At 40.7% G+C, this 22,932-nt stretch overlaps 1 protein-coding gene across 1 annotated transcript in view; it reads left to right on the forward strand.

Annotated features, from left to right (window-relative positions):
* Positions 1–22,932, forward strand: part of bsnb (bassoon (presynaptic cytomatrix protein) b) — a gene marked incomplete at its 5' end in the record, with an annotated part of 70,317 nt that overhangs the window by 23,549 nt on the left and 23,836 nt on the right. The window contains one exon of the mRNA XM_080495897.1: positions 2,585–3,373. Coding sequence (XP_080352023.1) covers positions 2,585–3,373 — 789 coding nt within the window. The remainder of the gene's footprint in view (positions 1–2,584; positions 3,374–22,932) is intronic.

Genomic DNA, 22,932 nt, shown 5'->3' on the forward strand with positions numbered 1-22,932 from the left:
GAAAAAAGAAAAGGGACACAGAAATGGCATGAGGGAAGGCAACAAAATCAGGGAGAGTCATGATTTATTGAAGATGTCCAGGGTTCACCCCATCTGTCACATTTATTTCCCACACATTTCTTTGTGGCAGAATGTTGTTTACCAATAAATGTGCCTACTGAGGCATGGTGATGCTTCAATCTTTCCTCAGTGAGATATTTTAAGTCATTCACAAGAATCCTTTCATTTTCAATCATTTTCCACACATAATTTTTCCCTATTCAGAGCGGCTGGAAAATACCCCAGCATGCATTGGATAAGTGGAAGGCAGCCAATCCATCACATGAATGCTCACATTCGCATTCATAGTTGGGTTTTTAACTCATCCTACTTGGATGCCTTTGGACAGTGAAGAGAAAGTGTGTCATCCAATAGAAACCTTTGGGGGATGCAGATAGAATATTCAAACATCAATCTAAAGCTACTGTATCTTTTTTAAAGATGCCATGATTATGAATACATACTCATATTGTTGCTTATTATTTGCAGTAGCCGTGTCACCAGAGTCGTTTATAATGCAGCAATTGCATTACTTTTGTGTATAATACAGTAGTGTGACAATATTCATCCATCTTCGCTGCTGCTTCACCCTGTTCAGAGTAGCAGGTAGCTGGACCCAGTCCAGAGGAACCCTGGACCGGTCACCAGGCTGTGACAATATTATTGTTTGTTCTGTGATAAAATGATCAAACAATTATGCTGTTGCTTATCTTCATTATGGTTTTTGATCATCTGGGACCTGATTGATCAAACCACCTTTTCATGCTCACTTTTGCTTGAATTTTGTGAGTTTGACAAGAAGATGCGAGCTTGGAAATATAGACATTGATTCTTTTTTTCTTTTTCTTTTTTTTTTTATGTGGCAATGGAAAAAAATGGATTTGGGCAACGAATTACCCAAATAGTTAGAGCAGGTTGCCCAGGGGTATTGTAGTCAACACTCTTGCATCATAGTGAAAATGTCTCTGGTTCAAGTCTGGGCTTGAGTGCTTTCCTGTAAGGAGCCTTTATATTCAGTTCAATTACATTTTATATATAGAGCACCATATACAACAGTTATCTCAAAGAGAAAAAAACAAGTTATTCCACTTGAGCAAGCATAGGAGATGGTAGAAAGGAAGAACTCTGTTTTAACAGGAAGAAGCCTGCTGAACCAGGCACAACGGTTACAGCTGTCTGCTGTTCTGGATGGGGTTAAGGGATAGAAAAGGAGAATTTGATAGGACAGAGAGAAGTAACCAACAAGCATATTCTCTTTGTGTATCCGTGGAAAATACCTCCCACAATCAATGTTTGAGGTTAATTTGTGCCTCTAAATTACTCATAGGTGTGAATTTGAGCGTGTTACTTGCTGAGTGTGCCCAGACTGGTGATCAGTTCATGTTGTTCAAGCTGTACCCTGCCTATGCTTATTGTCAGCTGGGATCAGGTCCGGTCCTCCATAATTTGATAAAGTGGTTTAGCTGAATGGTGAGGTTAGAAATTTTTTTTTAACTTCATTGCACTGTCAAAATTAAAGCTACTGTGACCAACCAGTCCTGTTGGAACAGTGCATAAACTAAGAAAGAAAAAGTAACAGTCTCTTTGTGAGAATCTTTGTAAGGCCAATTCTTACTCCATCAGAACAACAACAAAGTTCAGCATTCCGGGATCCTGCCGAACAAAATTATGTCATTTTGAAAACTGGTTCAGCTGTGCCAACCTTTCCGGGCCGAAGTATGTTGGTGACGCACTCCTGAAACTTCGGCACTACCGTGTGCGAAGCATGTGCGTCCCAGCTCGCTAATGACTGTATCATATTTTAATCATGTTTAGCTTTTAATGTCGCGACAGTATGAGCCCCACAGCTCGTTAACATGTTGGAGGGCGGACTTACATGATGCACCTGAACGCATCACTCAAAGCTGTCAGCTCCTACAGTTAAAACCAAACCAACATCGCAGCTCAGACACAGACCTTCACTTCTATTACTGAAACAGTTCAGTAAACTGTATTTCTGAAAACATTGGAAGCGAGAAATAAGCTGTGCAGTTGAAAAGTTAAAATGCTGATTCACAGATGTGTGCCTGCTGTGAGGGGGTGTGGCCTGCGAGTTCGACAGCTTCTTCACGGAGTTTGAACTCTCCTGCCGAAAAAGCAATTTTTTCGGCAGCTGGCTGACAGCCTGACTTTTCTTCTTGTTCTTATGGGTTCTTTTATGGAGCCTTCATTGACCAGCACCTCTGCAATTCACCAGTTTTCATGCTATATTGTGTGGACTTCATTCATATTATACCAAGTCCTAATAGGAGAAAGTAGTCATTTAAAATGGGCTTAATATTCGTGCTTTGTCTTCACAAATTGCCACTTGAAAAATAGGATGACTGTAATGTGGAGAGATAATTTCCCCACAAGTGATCAATAGAGTATACAGAAAAAAAAATCCTCAAATGAAATTTAATTAGCATATTTCCTCATTTGGGAAACTCCTTAAAAACTCTTTATACTGAATACAAATGATCTGATATTTACGTACTTTTGCTCTGTTTTTTGTCTGTGTTTTTAGGTACAAGAGTGGTTATGTTTGAACTGTCAGATGCAGAGAGCGTTGGGGATGGACATGACTACACCTCGGTCCAAGAGTCAACAACAGATCCACTCTCCTTCACATCCGACAAATCCAGAGATCAAACCGGATGCTCCGACTCAGGCCCCACACCAGACAAGCGTCCCTCCTCAGTCGCAGCCTCCAGCACAGGCCCATCCAGTGCCTGGCCCCACCAAACAGACTGGTCCTGCTGGCCCGGGTCAGCAACCACAAAAGTTGCCTCCAGGGGCAGTTCCTCTCCCCGGGATGGCAAAAGCCCCATCCCAGCCTGATTTGTCCCGCAACTCGCCCGCCCACCACCCCCAGCACCCCCGCCAGGACCAGACTCGCAGTGCAGGCAGCTCCCCCTCACGACAGCCGCCCCCTCCTGAACAGACTTTTGGGAAGCTGTTTGGCTTTGGTGCGTCTCTTCTAAACCAAGCCAGCACGCTCATATCGGAGACTACTCAACCCCAACAACAGCCCCCGAAACCAGCCCCTAAACCAGGAGGGCCTCCTGGTCCGGGACCTGGGGCAAGTAAACCCTCAGGACCACAGCCTGTGCAACATGGGCCTCGAGCCCCTGCTGAGCAGCACCAACAGCATGCTCCCCCAAACTCTTCCAAACCCAAACCCTGCTGTCCCCTCTGCAAGACACACCTCAACGTAGGCAATGCAGCAGAACAACCCAACTACAACACTTGTACACAGTGCCACTCCCAAGTGTGCAACATGTGTGGATTCAATCCCACCCCGCACCTCGTCGAGGTAAGACGCCGATCTGATGTGTGTGACAAAGTGTTAGCAGCTCTGCAGTAGATTTCAGTACGGGGATTCACTAAATTAAATGAATTATTGACATGTTCCTATGAAAAAAGCTGTGTCACTGTGCGGTTGACTGGGTTTTACCATTATTCATTTGGAGACTGCCGGGTCTTGGAACGAGTGGCTACGAATCACTGAGGAATCCTGTGTGAATGATTCAAGTGTTTGACTTCAGGGGCTGTCAGCAGTTGCTGGCATTTACTTTTTCTCTGCGGTTGTTCACTGTCTTTGCTTGTACGTCTCAGTGGCTTTTGTTGTTTCTTCGAGTCTTTGATTATTGTTCCCTCTGTTTAATAAAAAGGGATTAACATACTACAACACACAGTAACAAATTATGATTTCAAGCGTGTTTTCTGCAAAAAAAAACTTCTGAAGTGAAATGATTTATATTGAAATTTTCTCTTCATGTCAAATGTGCAACTTTCCACCTAATTCTTTATGTAAGATTGTGGGCCTCCTCTTTGCTCTCCAGCCTGTCTCTCTGTGAGTTTTTCTTTCAGGTCCAGCTCTGTCCTGCTCTGTCGGGGCCTTTCATGTAGTTTGCAGAGTGAAGTCCAAGCTGTGACTCACCTCGTCAGTGACTCTACTGTGCAGCAGGACAGAAATATGTGAGCAGTCTAAAGGCACCAGAATCTCACAAAGTTCAGTAAAATTGATATTATCAGTATTGATTAGTCACAATCAGAGGTCAGCTGAGGGTATATTCCTCTATTAGTAGCCCTTGTTTTGTGTCATGGTGGAAATCCAGTTAGCAAGAGCTGAAAACTTGCAGTTGCTTCCTGAGCCAGGCAATAACAGAGTTTAATTATGCAAATCAAGTCCAATTGAATGATAGCAGTAATAACAGGCTTGCTGCAGAGCCTTGGCTTTTTATGGGCAAGTCTTGTCTTCACAGGCATCTGGTTGTCACAGGCACTAGCTCATGCCATTCATAGATCGCTATGGAAACAGAGAGATAATTTGTTTGTCAGCCGTCCCTTTCATGCTTGGCTGCTGAGATGCTGAGCGTCCACAAAACTTTCAGACAGCTATTGCTCTGTTTTCATGAAAGACTCAGTTATTAGGTATGATGTGTTTCTGCCCTGCTGACTCGGTTCTGTAACTCAATCCAGCGTAGGGTCCATTCTTTCCAAACCTGTGAGCAGTTTTTGTTGTCTTCCCATGCAGGCTGGCAGGTGGGTCTCCCCGGAGTGAGTGAGAACCATTTAGACATGGTGTGAGGCTTTGTACTTTGAGTTGTGGTTGCTCAGCTTGATTTCCACAGCTTGTTTCTCACAGCCATCCTCCTCGTTCTCTCCTCATCGCCTCAAACTTTCCTGTTTTGCAGTTTTAATTTTTGCCCATTTCTGATATAACTGTAAACACCTTTCCCTGTTTTTATGGAAGCGGGTGACACAGCTGTGTTTAAGTATTAATCATTGGGGTCAGGGTCTATGCTCCTGTTCTGCACTCACAAATCTATTATAACGCACCCGATACCACTTTTGGGTGACAATGCATTAACCTCAGGCTGGGTGAGATGGTAACAGGCCAAGGTCATGGTTGAGAGATATTTTTAGCAAAGTGATGACGCCAAATAGAAAATCAGCCTCCTGAAGCATCTCCAGTATAATGAATTTGTTAATATTAGCACAGGTTTTAGATCTTTCTGTGGTCTGTCATTTGAAATAAAAATTGCAATGGTAGGAGCAATAATAGGGGTGTTTATGGAAGTATAATACTTCCACAACTGAAGCCTCAGAGAAAAATTTTTTTTTTTTTTTTTTTAAATGATAGGAGTGTGAAAGGGCGACCCGATTGGTGATCAGGTTCACAATGGAGGGCAATCATAATCGACATGAAAGAACTCAGGAAGGAACCACAACAACCAGGCGGAAAGCATGGGAAACAGCTCCAATCACCAAAGAAGCGTGGACCAACTGAGACTTTTTTTATTGGGTAATCAGGGGTGAGGGAACACAGAGGAGGACACAACAGAGTTGTGAGTAAGAGGGCAGAAAAAACTGCAATTAAAAACACACCACAGAATTGCAACATGAAAGAAGACATGGACTTGGTTATAAAAATCAACCACCACATGAACATGAGCGTGGAAACCGGAAACATAAAGGCTGGTTGTTCTAGATCACAATAACCAGTCAAGTAGAGCAACTGTAATAGAGCTGCTTAGCCAGTTGTGTAATATTAGAAAATAAAATAGCAATAAAAAGAAGTTCTTCCTGCTACATTACCATTGATGACTGTGTTTTTTGTAACCGAGTTTGTGGAGTCCAACCACTTTAACTCTGTCACCACGTCACAGAGGCTGGATTTAAAGTCTGTTCCATTGTGTTTGCATGACAAATGCTTGTCAGCTCAAGTTTTGGAGTTGCAATGAACTCCTGAAACCTTTCTATCTTTAAGTGTCCATGCCATCGATCATCTGTAACTTTCCACACCCAACATTCCCACATTATACCCATTTTATGGTGTGATTCATCAGATTTATGGAGGTGAAAGGCTCAAGGCAACCCATTCAGGTGAATATTATTCACCCATATACAGCACTTTTAATCGGTACAATGTCATACTGATAATCTTGTTTGTAAGTGGCGCTCGTTTTTTTCCTTTGTGAAACAAATGTTTTGTCCTCTCCACAACAACTTGCTTTTCTTGTGTCCCCAGTTAGTCCATTCAAATCAACTACGTTTGACTGGACCCGTTGTACTGAATTACTTCTGAACACAGACTAGGACCTGGCCCTTCACCCACAGTCCACAATTTTCTGGGGGAAAAAAGTACACTAAGTCCTTTGCAGCACAGTTCAGCATTCAGCCTATGCAATTTGTGTATCATTGTAAGCCCTGTGTCCCACTGCACAATGGATCGAGGTGGGTTTTTTAATTCTCCAGCAAGTCATACTACAAGCAAAGCAGTTAATGTTCTATACTCACACATCAGCCAAGCTGCAGCAGGTGCCGTCTTCAAATTCATTACATATTTATGGTGTGACTTATAGGAGAAGCAATGCATCATTAGTACGTACCTCTGTCAGTATCGGCAACCGCTTAGAAAGTATGGAAGAAGATTGATGTGTCTTTGATTTGATGCAAAATGTCTTTACGCAGTTGTGTGGTCTGATATTTTTTCAATTTGGTTATAAATGGATGAAGTCCATTGCCCTCCAATCTTTAGTACTCGTTTAATGAACTATAGTAAAGGGATCTTTCATCTTTTAATTATTTCAATAAGTGTAATTTCTTCATGTTGTGATCTTGCTTGTTGAAAAATTAGTTTGTTCTGCTTTACTGAAGACTTTGGACTATCCCTTAGGCAATGGTGCGAGGGTATCAATATATTTGTTGCATAATATATATCATACGATGCAACACAGTCATAAATTCAAATATACAAAATCTGCATACAGTCTGAAAATACAGACAGGACAAGCTCTTCAAAAGCAAGTTTGATCACACAATGGATACAGTGATCTATATAGATATACATCACCATAGATTTCTTTATTTGAGTAGAGTAAGGAAATGTTCACTATCATCCAAAAGATAGTTTGTAGTACTTGAAATCTGTTGATTTCACAACTGTTTTGAAGTAAAGGCAAACACTCTCGTCACACAAAAGATATTGAATCGTGGCAAAAAAAATATTGAGGATCCATAATAGACCATGTTGACCAGCTGAGTATGGGTGAAGGCGGGGTTCATCTGGCCAGGTCACCAATCCATCACAGGGCAAACACAGAGAGACCATCACATTCACCTCTAACATGTTTTGTTGGTGGAAAACAGAGTACCTGGATAAAGCCAATGCATGCATATGGAGATCATGCCAACTCCACCCAGAAACTCCCACAAGCTCTAAACGCCACAGCACAGTGTGGCTTATTTGGTATTTTAAAACGAGTCATAATAATAGGCTTTCATTTAACTTTTAAATCGACAAGTAGCTTCTTAAAGCAGCCGCTTAGTGTAGTTCTTAACAGACAATGCTCAGCTGAACAGTGTCTATTATGTTGGTAAGATCTACTGAAAGTCAGCTGTAATGCCCATTTTATAGTACTGAGAAGGAACCCAGCAAAAGTGTGACTCTCTTAAGCTCATGTCTTTTATTTTGTTTTTTGTTTTTTTAATCAGTTTTGGTTAATTATGAATAGCTCCTCTATTTTAGAGTTCGGCTAGACAGGAAATACTCAATTTGGATTAATTAATTGTTAGTATTTGTCGTTTCAGGGAGTTTGTCGATAATAAAGCAAGGCAGTTTTATTATGGTGCACCAATTCAGACAAAGCGATGCACATCGCTTCACAGAGGCATAGAAATGCATTAAAATTAAGACATTAAAAAGACATTAAATTATATTTTAAAAGGCAATAAAAGCAAGACCACTCTAAGTGATTTATAGAGTCCTGGTAATATATTAAGATTAAAGTATAGAGTTTGAAAAATTTAGTTTATTACCAGACAAATTCTACAATATAAATTGCGGGGACATTGAACTTATACTAGTACAATATGGCATCCATTTTCCATACATTTCTGTTCACCTACAACAACAAGAAACAGTCTACCACCAACAAAGTACTCCAGTTATTGACAGCCCAGGGAACATTAAATGACAGTTTAAGACAGTGACAGTTTAGAAAAAGGAAATGTAAGTAAAATTGTTGTTTTATATGATATTTTTTTTATTCTGTTTGCATATTCTAAGAAACTCACAAGTTGAACTGTAAGAGAAAACAAGTCCATTCATCCATCCTTCATTGTTACTCAGGTTGGGGTCACATTTAGTTGGAGACTGACTATGGTCACACACTGGCATTCATAAGCAATTGTAGTGTCACCAATAAACCTCAAAGGGCATGTTTTTGACAGAGGAGTACCGAGAGAAAACCCACACATGCACAGGAAAAACATGCAAACCACACAGGAAGGCCTCCCGCAATTATTACTATTCACACCCTCAATACAATGCACAGTCTATACTAAGTGAGTCATTTATATTTGAAATATTAATTCCGACAAATATATGGTTTGTGTTCAAAGCCTTTGCCCAAACCATCTCCTCTGGTAACATGTCACATCCTCAAATGAAATATCCCCTCACAGCGACAATTAAAAGAATTATTCTAACTTGTGCAAGTCGGAAACAATGTTGGAACTATTCACGAAAATCCATTTTCTGTCATGTTAATAGTGACACAATGCATAATTCATTCGGAGTGAATTAGACAGTGCTCAAGCTTTAAAAAAAAAATATTCGGCCCCTTTTTAATCTGTGTTGAGTGGCAGTGTCTGTGCAAGAGTGAGTGGAAGAACGGAGGAGGAGGGAAAGGAAAGAGGTGAAAGTGAGGGGGGAGGAGGAGGACGACGAAGAAAGTGAGAATCTGGGATAATGAGTGTGAGGAAGCCGACTGTTTGTTACAGTACAGAATATTTCACATCAATTAGAGCTGAAAGTCATGTGCGGCTCTCAGTAAATAAGATGTCCTTGTCCAGGGACGTTTTCCTCCCCCATTACGCTTCTCAAGGAGATTAAAACCAACCTTGTGTCATTGTCATCTCCAAAAGAGTTTGCTTGTAAATACAGCACAAACTGTTTTCACCGATCAGCCTGGTTTGCGGTATACCGGATGCCTGTCCACTTCCCTGAATCATTTCTTTTCTGAGTAAAGGCTATTTCTAACTACTGAAGCAGATACAACTCAGTGGAGGCTTTGCTTTCGCTCTGTCGTGACCGTATACAGGCACAGGTAGAGGCAGAGGGACATGTGGAATAATATACTATGTTTCACTTCCCTGTAGTGTTGCTATACCATTCCGCAGTTTCCACATTTGGGCATCACACTTGGGGTGTTTTATTATTATGATATAGGAATGTGCTCACTGTTTATGACAATACACAGGCCCGAGGTGGATCATTATTAGTTGGACTGAATGTCTCACAAAACTGTAGAAAAAGTGTAAAAGAAACAGAAAACATCGCTCATCAATAATGCAGTGAGGGAGAGCTTTATGAATAGTTCATGTTGTGTGGAGCATTGGAGAGAGCCATGTTTGATTCTATGTCACATAAGGTCAGTGTGTGATGGAGTGTGTACCTCCATGAGTGTGTTTGAGAGGTGCAGGTTTTGAACACACTGCTGCTTCAGCTCAATATCTTTACCTAAGGCTACCGCACACAAATTTGAACTTCCCTGACAGCTAATAACAGATTAATTCTCTTGTCTATACGTGTCTTTTCAGCCTAACACAGCTTTCCTGCTACTTACCAACAATCCCTCACCTTATTAAAGTAGATCAGACAGACTTGAATTGAATATTAGCATTTCCCGGTGATGTGTCAGCAAAGTAAAGTTCAGCCGTGGCCTATTCTGCTTCCTCGTAACAGAGAGCTGAAGTAAGGACTGCTATGAAACGACTAATACATAAATATTACTTTCTACAGTGGGACTTTTTTTTTTTTTTAAATCACATTGTTCCCGTTACCTCTATTACTGTTGCATTACGGTGCAACGTAGTACATTTGATTTCTAATGCACTTTTCATTTAAAAATCCCAAAGTGCTACAAAAACATTAGAAAAGCAACTCAAACACCTAGAGTACTTAAAGAAAAGCTTCATTAAAAAGGTAGGACTTCAAGTGTGGGGTCCTGAGGTGGCTGGGTAGAGACTTCCACAGACGTGGTGCAGCAGCACAAAAGGCCCGACCTCTCATCTTCCGGAGTTTGATTCTGGGGGTGGGGGGGGTGTTGGTATGCAGACTGTGTATTCCAGTTTTGGGTTTGCTGAGTGAGGAGTTCTTTGACGTAAGGTGGGGCATTTGCGTAAAGGCTTTGGTGTGTAATGAGAACGATTTTGTAGTTTATTCTGGCAGCGATTGGAAGCCAACATCCCGTGAAATGCATTGTCTTACTCAAAGTAAGAAACCTACACTCTTTACATTTACAAGCACAGATCCCAGCAGTTGATATGTACTTCACACTCAAGACCACAAAAGATCTTATTTGCCGACATTAAAGTCTGTGTTTGTAACTGTTGGTTATCAGCTCAGCCATTTTCATTAGATGTTTGATGTGAATATTAAGCTTTATACACTACATCTTAGTTGGATTCGGGAATGCGCTTTTTACTGGATTGCTCCAAAATGTGAATATATAAAGAACCATCAGGATGATGTTATCATCATGTCAGCAGACAAATACTTAATTGCCTTACTGACAGTTTTTCCAACTGTGGACTGGTGCATACATGCCTTTGATGATGTACTAATCACTTCCAGCCCGACACAACAAACAGTTTTAGTTATTTGGAGAGCTTTCTATTTCACATTGCACATCTGTGGATTCAAAACTGAAAATGAAGGATATTATATAATGTGTGTATACATTTTGTTTGCTTTTCTTAATATCCAGTGGCATGAATGTGCAATAACTGTGACTTAACATTATGCCCCTAGTTTTTGCACATACTTGTGACAGGGGAACAGATCAAATCACATTTCATGACCAATTCAAGCAGAAAACAAGTCAAGCTTAAAAGGACCACAAACTTTATCTTGTTTTTGTATTTACTGGTCAATGACTGATTATTTTACTTTCAGGCTTTAATACAGCGCAGAATAAAGCCACCCATGCCCACAGGATGCTATATTTATAGTCACATACACCAAAGCACTCACATAGTGTCATTCTGTACTATGCACAGCTGTGGCAAAGCAATAATAGTTAGAGACTGTGCAAAGGAAGGCTTTTTAACAGTCCACAACACCGTCTGCTGTAACTATACAATATATTGGATCTTTTCGACACAGGATGGAGTAAACTCTGCTGTTCACACATGAGATGTAATGAAATTACATTTGCCCTTTGAAAACAGAGTATTCCTTCATGCAAGACGAGTTTGAAGGTGCTGCTGAGAACAAAACAAAAAATCCATATGTTGAATTATAGAAAGTATTGATCTCCATCTTTCTATTTCCTTTTTGGATTCTCAAATAGCTTGTGAGCCCAGTGTCCTTGAAGACACAGCCGGACGACGGTGAACATATGTAGAACATGTAGTATTGCTGGAATATGTCACAGCTCCACAGGAACACAGTTGTCGCTGTTACATAGAGTCACAGTATAGATGAACATGCCATTCTTATTCTCAAACATGCTGGAAGTGTTTTCTGAAGGTTGGCACCAGCCTGTGTCTCCCTCAGGAGTCTCATCCAAAGCCAGATGGCTGGCGGCATCAGGCATCCAAGCCTGCCGCGCTCAGCCTGGCTGCTCCCAAAGTGATGATGGTATGCCATCACAGATTCAAACCACCCACCCGGCCTCCATCAGCTCCTTGCCACCTTTTTAGTACTTTCCTATTTCTTTTTTTTTTTTTGCTGCAGATGCAATGGACCTAAATAGTGCACTCAGTGGAGCAAGACTTCAGATTCACAGACTCAACATGCATTTCGACAGAGTTGTATATTAAAGTAAAACCTTTTTGTTACATAATTATATGAATAAAGACAAAGTTTGACATATTCATCTAAGAAATACAACTAGCAACCCTGTACTATATTAAATAAAACAAGCAGTTGTTCAGTACCAGCTGTCATCCTTTCTTGTGCCTATTATTCTCCTCTGACAACCATTTCAAAATTCACCAGTAGCATCTGGTACTTTTTAAAGGAGACATATTTCAGCTGTGCAAATACACATCACACTTGCTCATTGGGAAGCCAGCTCTCATTACTGTGCCTCATCCTCCTGCACTCTCACTTCAGATATGTGAAACTGCTAAACTGTGGGAGTAATAGGCCTCACTGTAAAGCTGCCCACATGCTAAAAGCAATAATAGAGGAAAATGTCATTATCAGTTATTGTTTTTCAACATCAATGAGGAGTACTCTGATTTTCGACATACAGATTGAAGTGTTGAATCGTATACGGTTAGTTTGTTGTTGTTTTTGTCTTGTCTTGTCGATCTTTTCAGTTTACAGAGTGTCCCTCTTTTTGCATGTCTTACTGATCTCCCTCTCTTTGCATTCCTTATCCTCCTGTCTACATGCCTCAGTTGAGGACGGCTTGCTGTTGACACATTGATCGAATTGGCACTTACTTCTGCGTGAATCGCTTGCAGTTGACATTGTAGCATGGACACTCAACGCTTCTAGTTTAGGCTGCGTTGTTTTGAATTAGCTGCAACAGAAGCACAAATGTTTCAATACCTCTGTGCATAGGAAAGATTTAAGGCAGTCATACAGACAGAGCGACAAAGAGAGATATGGTTTGGAGTCGCGTGTGTGTGTGTATGTGTGTATGTATGTATATATATATATATATATACACACACATACAGTATTAATCATACTGCCTTTTGCCTTGACCAAAAGGGTTAAAGTCTGGTTGGAGGTGTATGGTTACAAAAAGATGGTCAGGATCATAGATGACAAGATAAGGGTATAATGGTATATAAGCTGCTAGTAAGTACATTTAGTCAGTGAGTATGCTTTATTAGTAATGCTCGAGAAATGTGTGTGTGTGTGTGTGTGTGGGGGGGGGGGGGGGTGTTGCATGAGGGATCTTGGAGAAGGAGCTAATAGTTGTTACTAATCCTTGTTGAGGGAGTGAAGCGATCCCCTCGAGTACAGTGCTTAACCCCAGCACATCATTGTAAAGACCCACCCACACAAGTAAGTGCCATCTGAGAATAGTAAGCCTTATTGGGTGATTAAATTGAGACACAGACATTTTGAATCTGTCTCATGAGTAGCCTTTATTAGCGTTGGAAGCTCGTAATAGGGAAACAATAGTTTTACACGTTTGTGTAGTTTTTACAACAAAGCAGACCAGGAAATGTTTTTGTTATATTCTATAAAATATGCACAGTGATATAGGTACATATATCCTCTTATTGGGTAGAAGCACATATACTAGAGTAAAACAAAAAGCTTAATAACCTTTTTTGTGTGTCTCAGTTAAAATAAGCTTGAATGCTGGTAAGGCATGCAATGATGCGAAAGATTTCTTCTTCCTTTCAGATGCAAATTGTTTGAAACCCCAAAACTGCTGTCACAAACCTGTTCTGAAAATGCAAGTGGAAAGCATCATCAGTTTTACCTGTGTGTGTGAAAGTTGACAGAAAAATACAACCTTGTAGGCAAAGTAGCAAGGTACAGACTCCTTTCAAGCTTCCTTATGAGCAGTAACAAAGTATTTGTGCTTTGTGACTTCTCACCTCTGACAGTGATACAGTTCAGCGTGTGACTCTGCAGCACTGTGACAGGAAGATGATGTGATCTACAACAACAACAACCGCTTCTTGTTGAGATTATGTGGCACCGAGCACAGATGGCTTTCTCTGGTTTGGAGGCTTAAATGCCACTCATTCTCATCTCTGGGACCTCTGAGTTTGGCACCGCCCACTTAGAATGACTTACACGCACTTCATTTAAACTTGTGCAGCTCACAGATTCCCCGAGACACCCATGGTCAAAGCTCCCAGAAAACTTTTGACATGGAAGTTTTACCTTTTGAGCTCCTTAAGATGCTTGGAATTTCAGCTTTGCCTTACTGTAAAGAGAAGCATGACAGGAAATGGAATGGTATGAGAGGGAAATCTACAAAGTTTGAAGTTTGCCACAAAAGAGTGTTTCTCAGCTGCATTTCAGGCTCTGCAATTTTTCACTCTGAGATCTTGGAGGTCAACCAGCTGTGTCTGCACTGGCAATGATATCAGCTTTTTGATGAATGACTGTCTTCGAAGCACAGTGACCATACTGAACTTGAATTACCCTTCCTGTCCTGTGGTTCTATCTTCAAACGCCCCTTCTATCCCACCTTGCGCGCAAATGTGCTTTGAAGCCTACAAGAGACCACAGCATCGACTTAATCACCTCTTCAGAACTCATCATCTTCAAGGCCTGGTGGCTATGCTAACAAGCTTTAGCGATGCTCGGGGGCCCCTGGCATTGCAGTGTCTATCCCCGCTGTCAGAAGCAGAGAGGTGGGCCAACGCAGTCCTCCCACCGCTGCTACTGGGCCCTCCTGTCTCAACACATCACTTCACCCGCCTCATCGGTGCTCTCGCTCTCTCTTTCCCGCTGCACCTCAGGCATGCAACTACTCCCTAATGCTAGCATTAGGAAAAGAAGGAGGGGGTTAGTTGAAAGTGCTCTTTGCTGAGAGGCTGCAAGTACTAAAAGGTTAGTGACACAAATGTGAGATTATAGGAGTGAGATGTGTAGTTGTATGTCAAGTAAACATGAAAACACTGCCAGACAGAGGGGGAGATATATTGAAAGGGAGCAGGAGATTGAGAGACAAAATGAAAGGGATAAAGCTCACTGATCGCTCAGATATTGCATTTAACCCCTTGCTAATCTTCTCAATGCCACAGCTGTCGGGCAGTGTTCAAGATGACCATATCAATTTCATCAGGTCTGAGCCTCTGCCTGCAACTGTGGCTTTTCAGCAGTCACAGCAAACACAAGAGCAAAGTGAGGACCGTTATACTCGGTATAAATGTATCCGTTAAAGTCGACATCTCTGCTGACATGGATCTGTAGTTATTCTGCATCTCTGTATTAAATCTGTGCAATGATGCACTTTTCATATCCATTCAGTTCATAAATTAAAGATATTTCAGATGAAAATGAAGAATACTGAAACAAACACTTTGTTTGAAGATACTTTAACAGAAACATCTTCAAAATATAGTTCCCATTAAAGGTATTACTTCTGCACAGAGAATAAACCAATGCAAGAAAACAAGACCATTACCACTCATTTCCACAGAATTCCAATCTGCAGTTGTCTAAATCGATCACACCAAAGTCGCTATGTTTGCAAACAAACTGGAATTTGTAGTAGTCACACTGTTGACGCTTCACTAACTGACGTCCTCGTCAGAAACTTGAGCCTGAAAAAAAGTCAGACTTCTCAAAGAAAGAGTCTTCAAGCCACGAGAATAGTCTTATACTGATCCTTGATCTGTGAAATTTAAGTGCATTTGGGGTCAATAATGATAGCTAGGTTTTACACATCCAACCTGTTTTGTGGAAAAATACTTTCGAGTTTCTTCAGAATTATCTGTCCTTGTGCCCTTGTACCAAATATTACAATGTCGGTCTAAATTAGATTCAGTAAGATTTTCTATCTGTTTGATGTCGGAGAGACATTGTATCAATGGATTGACTACAGATGGATCATCTGGTGCCATGGATGGACACAGTTGGGTGTCATCCTTGTAAAGATGACAGTGATCAAAGTGACAAAATGTTGAAAATAAAGATGGACCATGTGGAATACAAAAACAAAACAAAACATTGCTCTTTCTTGGGGTGATCTTGATGGCTGCCACAGAGTGAAGCAGAAAGACCGAGATGCAGCAGCCCCATGGCACACAAAGCCATCTGCCCTTGTCCTAAATAATCCATTTTCTTTTTCCACAAAGTACATCTATCAGTAGAAATAATGATATGGCCGGTCTGTCTGTATGGTAACCAACCCAGTGTTTACCACTCCTTTGGCATCTTTCACATTGTTTCTTCTGGCTGTCCAAGTCGATGTCGTTCGGCCTGATTTCAATTCAGTGCAGATCTCTTTCAGCATCATGTCAATGAATAAGCGTTTCGTCAATGCAATCAGAAACAGTTGAACACCTTGACACCAAAATTAACATCCTGCCGAATAAAACCCACACAAACAATTCTAAACATTTACAAATAAACAGATATGGAAAGGCCGCAGCAAACGGATGGGAAAAAAAACAAAATATGTTTCAGATATTTAAATGAATAGGTAAACAAGTCTAATGCCTGTGACAAAAATATATGAACACATCAATTTCAGACTTATGACGCTGATGTAGTTTTGGCAAAGTGTCATATAGGCTTGCTATTCCTTATTTTCCCTATCCAATTATTTATTGACAAGTGTGTTTAATCCACTGTGAATACGATTCACACATCTACATCCCATTAAGATACCGCATAAAGTTTATCTCTGCCATTTCTTAACAGATAAGCTTTAAGCAGCTTCTTGTTTAGGGTGCCTTACAGCCTTGCTAATCAAACCAAATGTTTATGCTTTGACACATGTGTAATGAGCAATTTGTACGTGCATTGTTTTTTTCCTTGACTTTTTCCATTAAAGTTGTCATCATACCACATTCTACCAATAAGTTACAGCTTGTATAACCTGTCTCAAAGTGTAACGTGAGGTCCATACATTTTGTTTGCTTGGCTGATAGCTGCAGCTTTTCTTGGCAGGAGTAATAGAAACTCATCTAAAATAAAACAGGGCTGAGGAGGCAGCCTGATTAACTTGTCCTGGGGAAAGACATATGTGACAAGAAGAGGCCCATGACTTGTTTGGGCTTGCCTGCCAACCACAGTATAAAATTGGTTTATTTGACTGCAACTTGATTAACATTTTGAAAAGGCAGATGCATCTTTACAACTCAGCCTTTTCTTTACCCGTCTGCCTTTATTCAGTTTTTCTTTCTTTCTTTCTTTTTTTTATTTGCCTCCAAGAAGTTACGCAAAACAAGCATAACTCATAAATCTCCATTCCCAATCCTTCATACGATATTGCAGATAAATCTCTTTGTTATCAATTAGTTCATGTATCTGACTTAATTTCAGGCAGGCAAACTGCGATTCAGTGTCCTATTATCCTGGTGATTAAATGCCGATTAAAGCATGCAAAGGTGAAGAACAGTAAAGGAGTAAGTGTCATTGAGGATGCAGGTCGTGTAAGAAGGTTAGATAAGAAACATCAAAGATGCTTTAATACACAAACTGCATCTGACAGTTCCACCTCGACAGAGCTGCATTCACTAAACTATGCTGAGATGCCAGCAGTCACTCCGGGTGCTTTTAAATCAAAATTGCAGCGAGACAAACACAATTCATCTTAAATATTCTCAGGGTAAATTAACTGAACTGGGCTATCAAGACTTTTTAGAGAAAAAAAAAAGCAAATACGACCCTTTGTGCTCAGAAGAGCTCCAGTCATCCTTTCAATGTCTGTCTTACAAGTCCTCGAGTGTGAAGAGGGATATTGGATTGTTCTTGTCCTCTATGAGAGATTTTGCTGCTTTAAAGGGTGAAAGAGGTGAATCCACAGAATCTCCTATAATGATTCAGTTATACTGTATTTAGTCATATCTAGTCATAGTTTAGACGATGGATTAAAGTTACCGCTGTACATGTAAATTTTTAGGTAATAGTAGTTTATTTACCTCCTCCAACATAACATTCATTCTCAGCCATAAATATCTGTGCTTTGCCACACAGTTGATTAAACTCATGGTGAGATTGTTCTCAGTTCAAGTTTGAGCATGTAACAGTTTTCTCCAGGTACACCAGTTTCCTCCCACAGTATGCATGTGTGCTGCGTGCATATCTGTGGCTGTGTGTCTCTTGTGTTTGCCCAGTGACAGACTGGTGATTGTGTTGGTTGTGATATGCTTGAGCGCCCCTCGACCCTGAGTTGGTTAAAGCAGTATAGAAGATGAGATATTGAGCCTTCTTCTTTTTTGCCATAAGACTCAGTGCTTCTGCACATTCAAGCAGTGCATTATACGCTACTATATATTAAAGAAATGTGAAGCCACTGCTGTATTCTATAAATTCTAGAATATTTTAATAAATACAAGGGTCCATAACTTTCTATCATATCTAATGTGACACAGTAGTTTTAATAAGACCAAAGTTTGTGAGTTTTCTATATTTTCTAAAGTAGAACATACACACATCTTGTTCAGAAGCCAAAAATTAACCTGTGTGTTGCACATAGTCATCTTCATCATTTCACACACGTGATGGGAGCTCTTCACTGGATTTACACATTTCATTGTTTGTTAACAAAGAAGACTGTAAACTCATTCGTGCAAACAAAGCAAACAGAATAATAAACAAAAAACAAATGGGAGACTCGGGGAATAAAAATGTCCAGGCTGCAGTTTTCCCAAAAAATTTTAATGTAAGAGAATAAGTCAAACATTTTAGCCCAAAAAAATCAAAAATGTAACTCTATTAATCTGATGCAAATAGGGGATCTGTCCAACAACAGAGCTGCACTCTCACTGAAGTGCAGATAAATTCAAGGGAAATTCTTAGAAAAATAAACAAGCACGTGATATTCTTATTTCTGTTAACACTGAAAAGTGACATTATGATGGCAAAAGAACTTAATAAATGGGACTATACAGTACCAACATAGAAGTCCTAAAACTGACCCCAGTGGTGCTCCTATTATGATGAACATTATATGATATTGGTTCATATCACTAATAATGGTGAATTTGAAACAATTTCTATCCCCACTCTGTTTAATAGACACCTTCTGCACCAGTATATTTGCTGGAGTTGCTCCAAGTATGAGAAATACAGTCTGAATACATTATAACATGTATTCAGACACAGTAATTTAATGACGTCCCTTCATGTTTTGGTTCATTACCCACTCTATTTTTAATGCATTGACAGCACCCTGCTGAGATAGAACTGTCTGATTAGCCTGTCTGCATGCTCGGCATAAAGAGGGCACCTGTTGCCTCCTTTGAAACAAATGAAAACAGACAGAATATGTAAATAAAGTGGAGAAAACATGACCTGACCCACTACTGCTCTGCCCCTCCAGGGACAGCAGACACACACACTTAATGGCAGATGACACTCTGCTGTCCTGCAGCAACACACACACACACACACACACACACACACACACACACACACACACACACACACACACACACACACACACACACACACACACACACACACACACACACACACACACACACACACACACACACACACACACACACACACACTAACACACAGACATTTCACTTTGACATTTTCACAGAACAGGTAGTTCAGTCGGCTGATTATTTTGCTGATTTTGGTCCAGAATTCATTATCTTTACAGTCATGATTGCCATGACGTTGCCATAGCAGGTTGGCAGAGACTGAATGATAATGACTTTGTTGATCGTCCCTTTTTTTTTTATTGCAGCACAGTTGTAAATTGCAGTTGCTAACCATGAATGGAAGAATGATATCTATCGCTCACAGTACATTATAGTTACATTATGCATTGGGAGCAAATTGGAGGCGGGGTTTGGTTGGGGGTGGGGTGGGGTGGGGGGTGGTTGGGGGGTGGGGGGTGGGGGGGGTGGGATTCAGTGTCTCAATGTGTCTCAATATTCAATTTGAATCTAACAGTTTGCGTTTAACTGGGGGTGCGCTTGAAACACGTCAAGTGTGGTGAGCATCTTCAGAACCAGCATTTATTTCCTACTGTATCTCCTTTTTCAATATGGACTTGGTGACAAGATTCTGTATTCATCCAATCCTATGATATGTGGAGATATATTCCAATTGACCCTGACAAAGTCTTTGTCATCAGTGTATCACTGTGTTTTTAAAATTCATCTTGAATGTTCGGCGTTTGACCATGGGCGAGTGACTCTGACTGTGCCTGAGTCCTGCTTGCTCAGTGGATGATCCTTCATTTCCTCCCTAATCCACAGGCCTCACCACGTGTCCCCATTGAAGGAGTCCCAGCGGATTGACCTACATACCTGCTGACTCTTACTGACCTGTCACAGCCGCGGCATGGTGTGGCACGGCCTGGCACACTGTTGGGACATGTGCTCAGTCACGCTTCCCACTGCTCACTTAGTAGTCTTAAACTACATTTCATTCAGACAGTACATAATAGGAATGGATACGGTGGTTTAGAGTGAAGGACTCAAATGGGGGCTTAACGGAATAACTTGTCGTCTTGAGCTTTGAGTTCCATTCTAATTTTCATTTCACTAAAGACAAAGTGTGATCATCTGTGGAATATTTTAACTTGGAATTATTCTGATCTTTAACAATCATTCTATTTTTATTTACTGATGTGCGAGACTGTACGTGCAGATAGTGTAATCTCGTTTACCCATACTGCAGGTGTGTGTGTGTGTGTGTGTGTGTGTGTGTGTGTGTGTGTGTGTGTGTGTGTGTGTGTGTGTGTGTGTGTGTGTGTGTGTGTGTGTGTGTGTGTGTGTGTGTGTGTGTGTGTGTGTGTGTGTCCACACTTTTGGCCATCCAAATGTGTGTGACATATTTCCCCACTCACCTTAATCTCACCCTGTTCACTCCTGCTTGGTGGCACGCCCCTGTTCACATGCTAGTTAATAATTCACACTGACCCTGTGCTTCCCTGACCTTCACTTGTTACGAATTAATTATGACCCCCTCCGTCATACGCCTCATTAATCTCTGCCAGACACAGAACTCGAAGGATTATTATGAGGATTTCTGTCTTTGTTGTTCAATAGCGATCCTTTGAATTTTAGAACTCTGCTGTAACTTTGAAGGTTCGTGTGGCAGCTGCTTTTGTGGTGGATTGTCAAAAAATAATAATTTAAATTCTGTTAATGATCAGAGCTGTTTACCCGGGAAGCATGCCAAAGCTAATTTACTGGGGTATGAGCAATATACCGTAACAAGGACAAGAGATAAAGTTTTACATTTATAAGTTTTTAGGATTATTTCATATGCCTGTGCATGTCTGCATCTATACTTTGAACTACCCATATGGACTGGTGTATGTTGTAATAAAAGAAAAACAAAACTGGGCAGCTAAACTCAGGGGAAGCTACAGTACAAAAGATCAATGTAATTTAGTGTCAGGACACTTCAGGAAGCAAAGCACCACATCGCTTCCCTTCATTATATCGATATCAAGTCAGACCTCCGCAGTAAGGAAGGCCATTGAATACTTTAGACAAGAAAGAAAGATTTATGCTTTTACTCTTCAAACATTCATGCTAAAAGCTGTTAATCACTGTTGTGATGAACATTTACTGTTTGCTTGTGAAATATATTTGAATGACGCCTATTGACAAGTGTGTTTTCTCACACTCTGCCTTCACGTACAGAAGCTCTCTCGTCCTCAGCTTCGGTGTGGAGTTGCATGTCTTTTTATGTGCATTCCGGGCTCGTGTGCTTTCTGTGGTTATGCAGATTCTTTCACTCAGTCCAATAGAACATGCTCTTGAGGTGAGTAGTAGTGATTTTATATTGCCTGTGGGTGTGATTATGATTGTGTGTGGCTGTTTGTATCTCTGTGTTTACCCTGTGAGTTGTCTAAGATCTAATCTGCCAACGTTGGGTAATATTGATAAATCAGTATAGAAGTGTGATGGATTGGTGTTTTCTGTTTGAATGCAGACTGTTTGGAGAAGTGTAAAAATTGTTTGAATAGTCAATGGTCAAAATGGTTTGAATATTGTTGATAATAGAGATCAATGTGTGTATTTTTGCAGGTCCTGGAAGTCTGCTGACTGAATATGTGATTTCTGATTTTTTTTCTATGATTTTTTTTTTTTAATTTAACAATGCCTGCAGTCAAATGTCACTTTTAAACACACCTGACATCATTAAATGTGTTAGCTGAAATGTGGAATCCACATGAATAGGCTGTATGTATATGTGTATTGTTCATTGGATTAATGCAAAGATCAAAACTTTGTAAATGAATATTTATGAGGCTGAAATATTCATACAGGCTTACAAGTATAACATTTCCATATCCTTGCATTATGTTTTAATTATGTTGCCCCCCCCACCCCCCCAACACCACCACCCGCCTCATTCTGAGTTGAATTTGCAAATATTGTATCTTGGAAGCCACGTTTTTAAATTCCTTTCACTCCACTGATACACATTAGACACCAGACTTTATTCGGCACTGACACTATGCAGAGGGATTCAGACATGAGGACCGGAAATTGTAGAAGTGTGTCAATGAAAGACTACCTCAAACGGAGGGAGGGACTTTGCTCTCCCTCTTGGTAATGAACACCTGAAATATTATATCTCAGAGAGCTATGGGACTGCATGACAGCTGACATTTCTTGCTCACAGCTTGAGATCTGGTTCCTGGCAGAGAAACCATGTGGGGGACAGACTCTCTGTGAGTTGACTGACAGTGGGACAGGAATACCGAGCCCACAGTGCTGCCGGCACATGTGTTTCTTACCCTTTTCTGACCAGCATATGAAGGTATTCCGGTGTGAATGTCTCAGAGGTGAAGTGGAACATGGGCGTATGTCTGTCACCAGTGTTTGCGCCGGGGATGAGAGGTGAGAAGAGAATAAAAATACGCTCTGGTGTAAAAGATGCAGTCTAATCCAACTTCGAGTGCACTATTGAGTAGGATGCTTGAATCTGACTTTCTGAGCACACTGTTTGTTTTTCAGTTCTGTACGCTCATGTTTGTTGTGGGGGCGTGTTTGCTCTCATGGGGCTTCAGAGCTCTCCATGAAATTGCGCACTCTCTGGCTCCCTCCATGGGCAGGACGCATTCAAGCTTTCTTCCAGCAGTTTTTTTTATTTCTGTAGTTCTTCTTTGTGCACCTTTTTTTTTTATTTTATTTTTTTTTTAGCCCTTGTAAATATCCCCTTTGTGCAATTGTGTCTTGATGATATAACTGCAGAAACAAGGTCTGTGATTTGTGAGT

The sequence above is a fragment of the Blennius ocellaris genome (assembly GCF_963422515.1).
Source record: "Blennius ocellaris genome assembly, chromosome: 4".
Lineage (NCBI taxonomy): Eukaryota > Metazoa > Chordata > Actinopteri > Blenniiformes > Blenniidae > Blennius > Blennius ocellaris.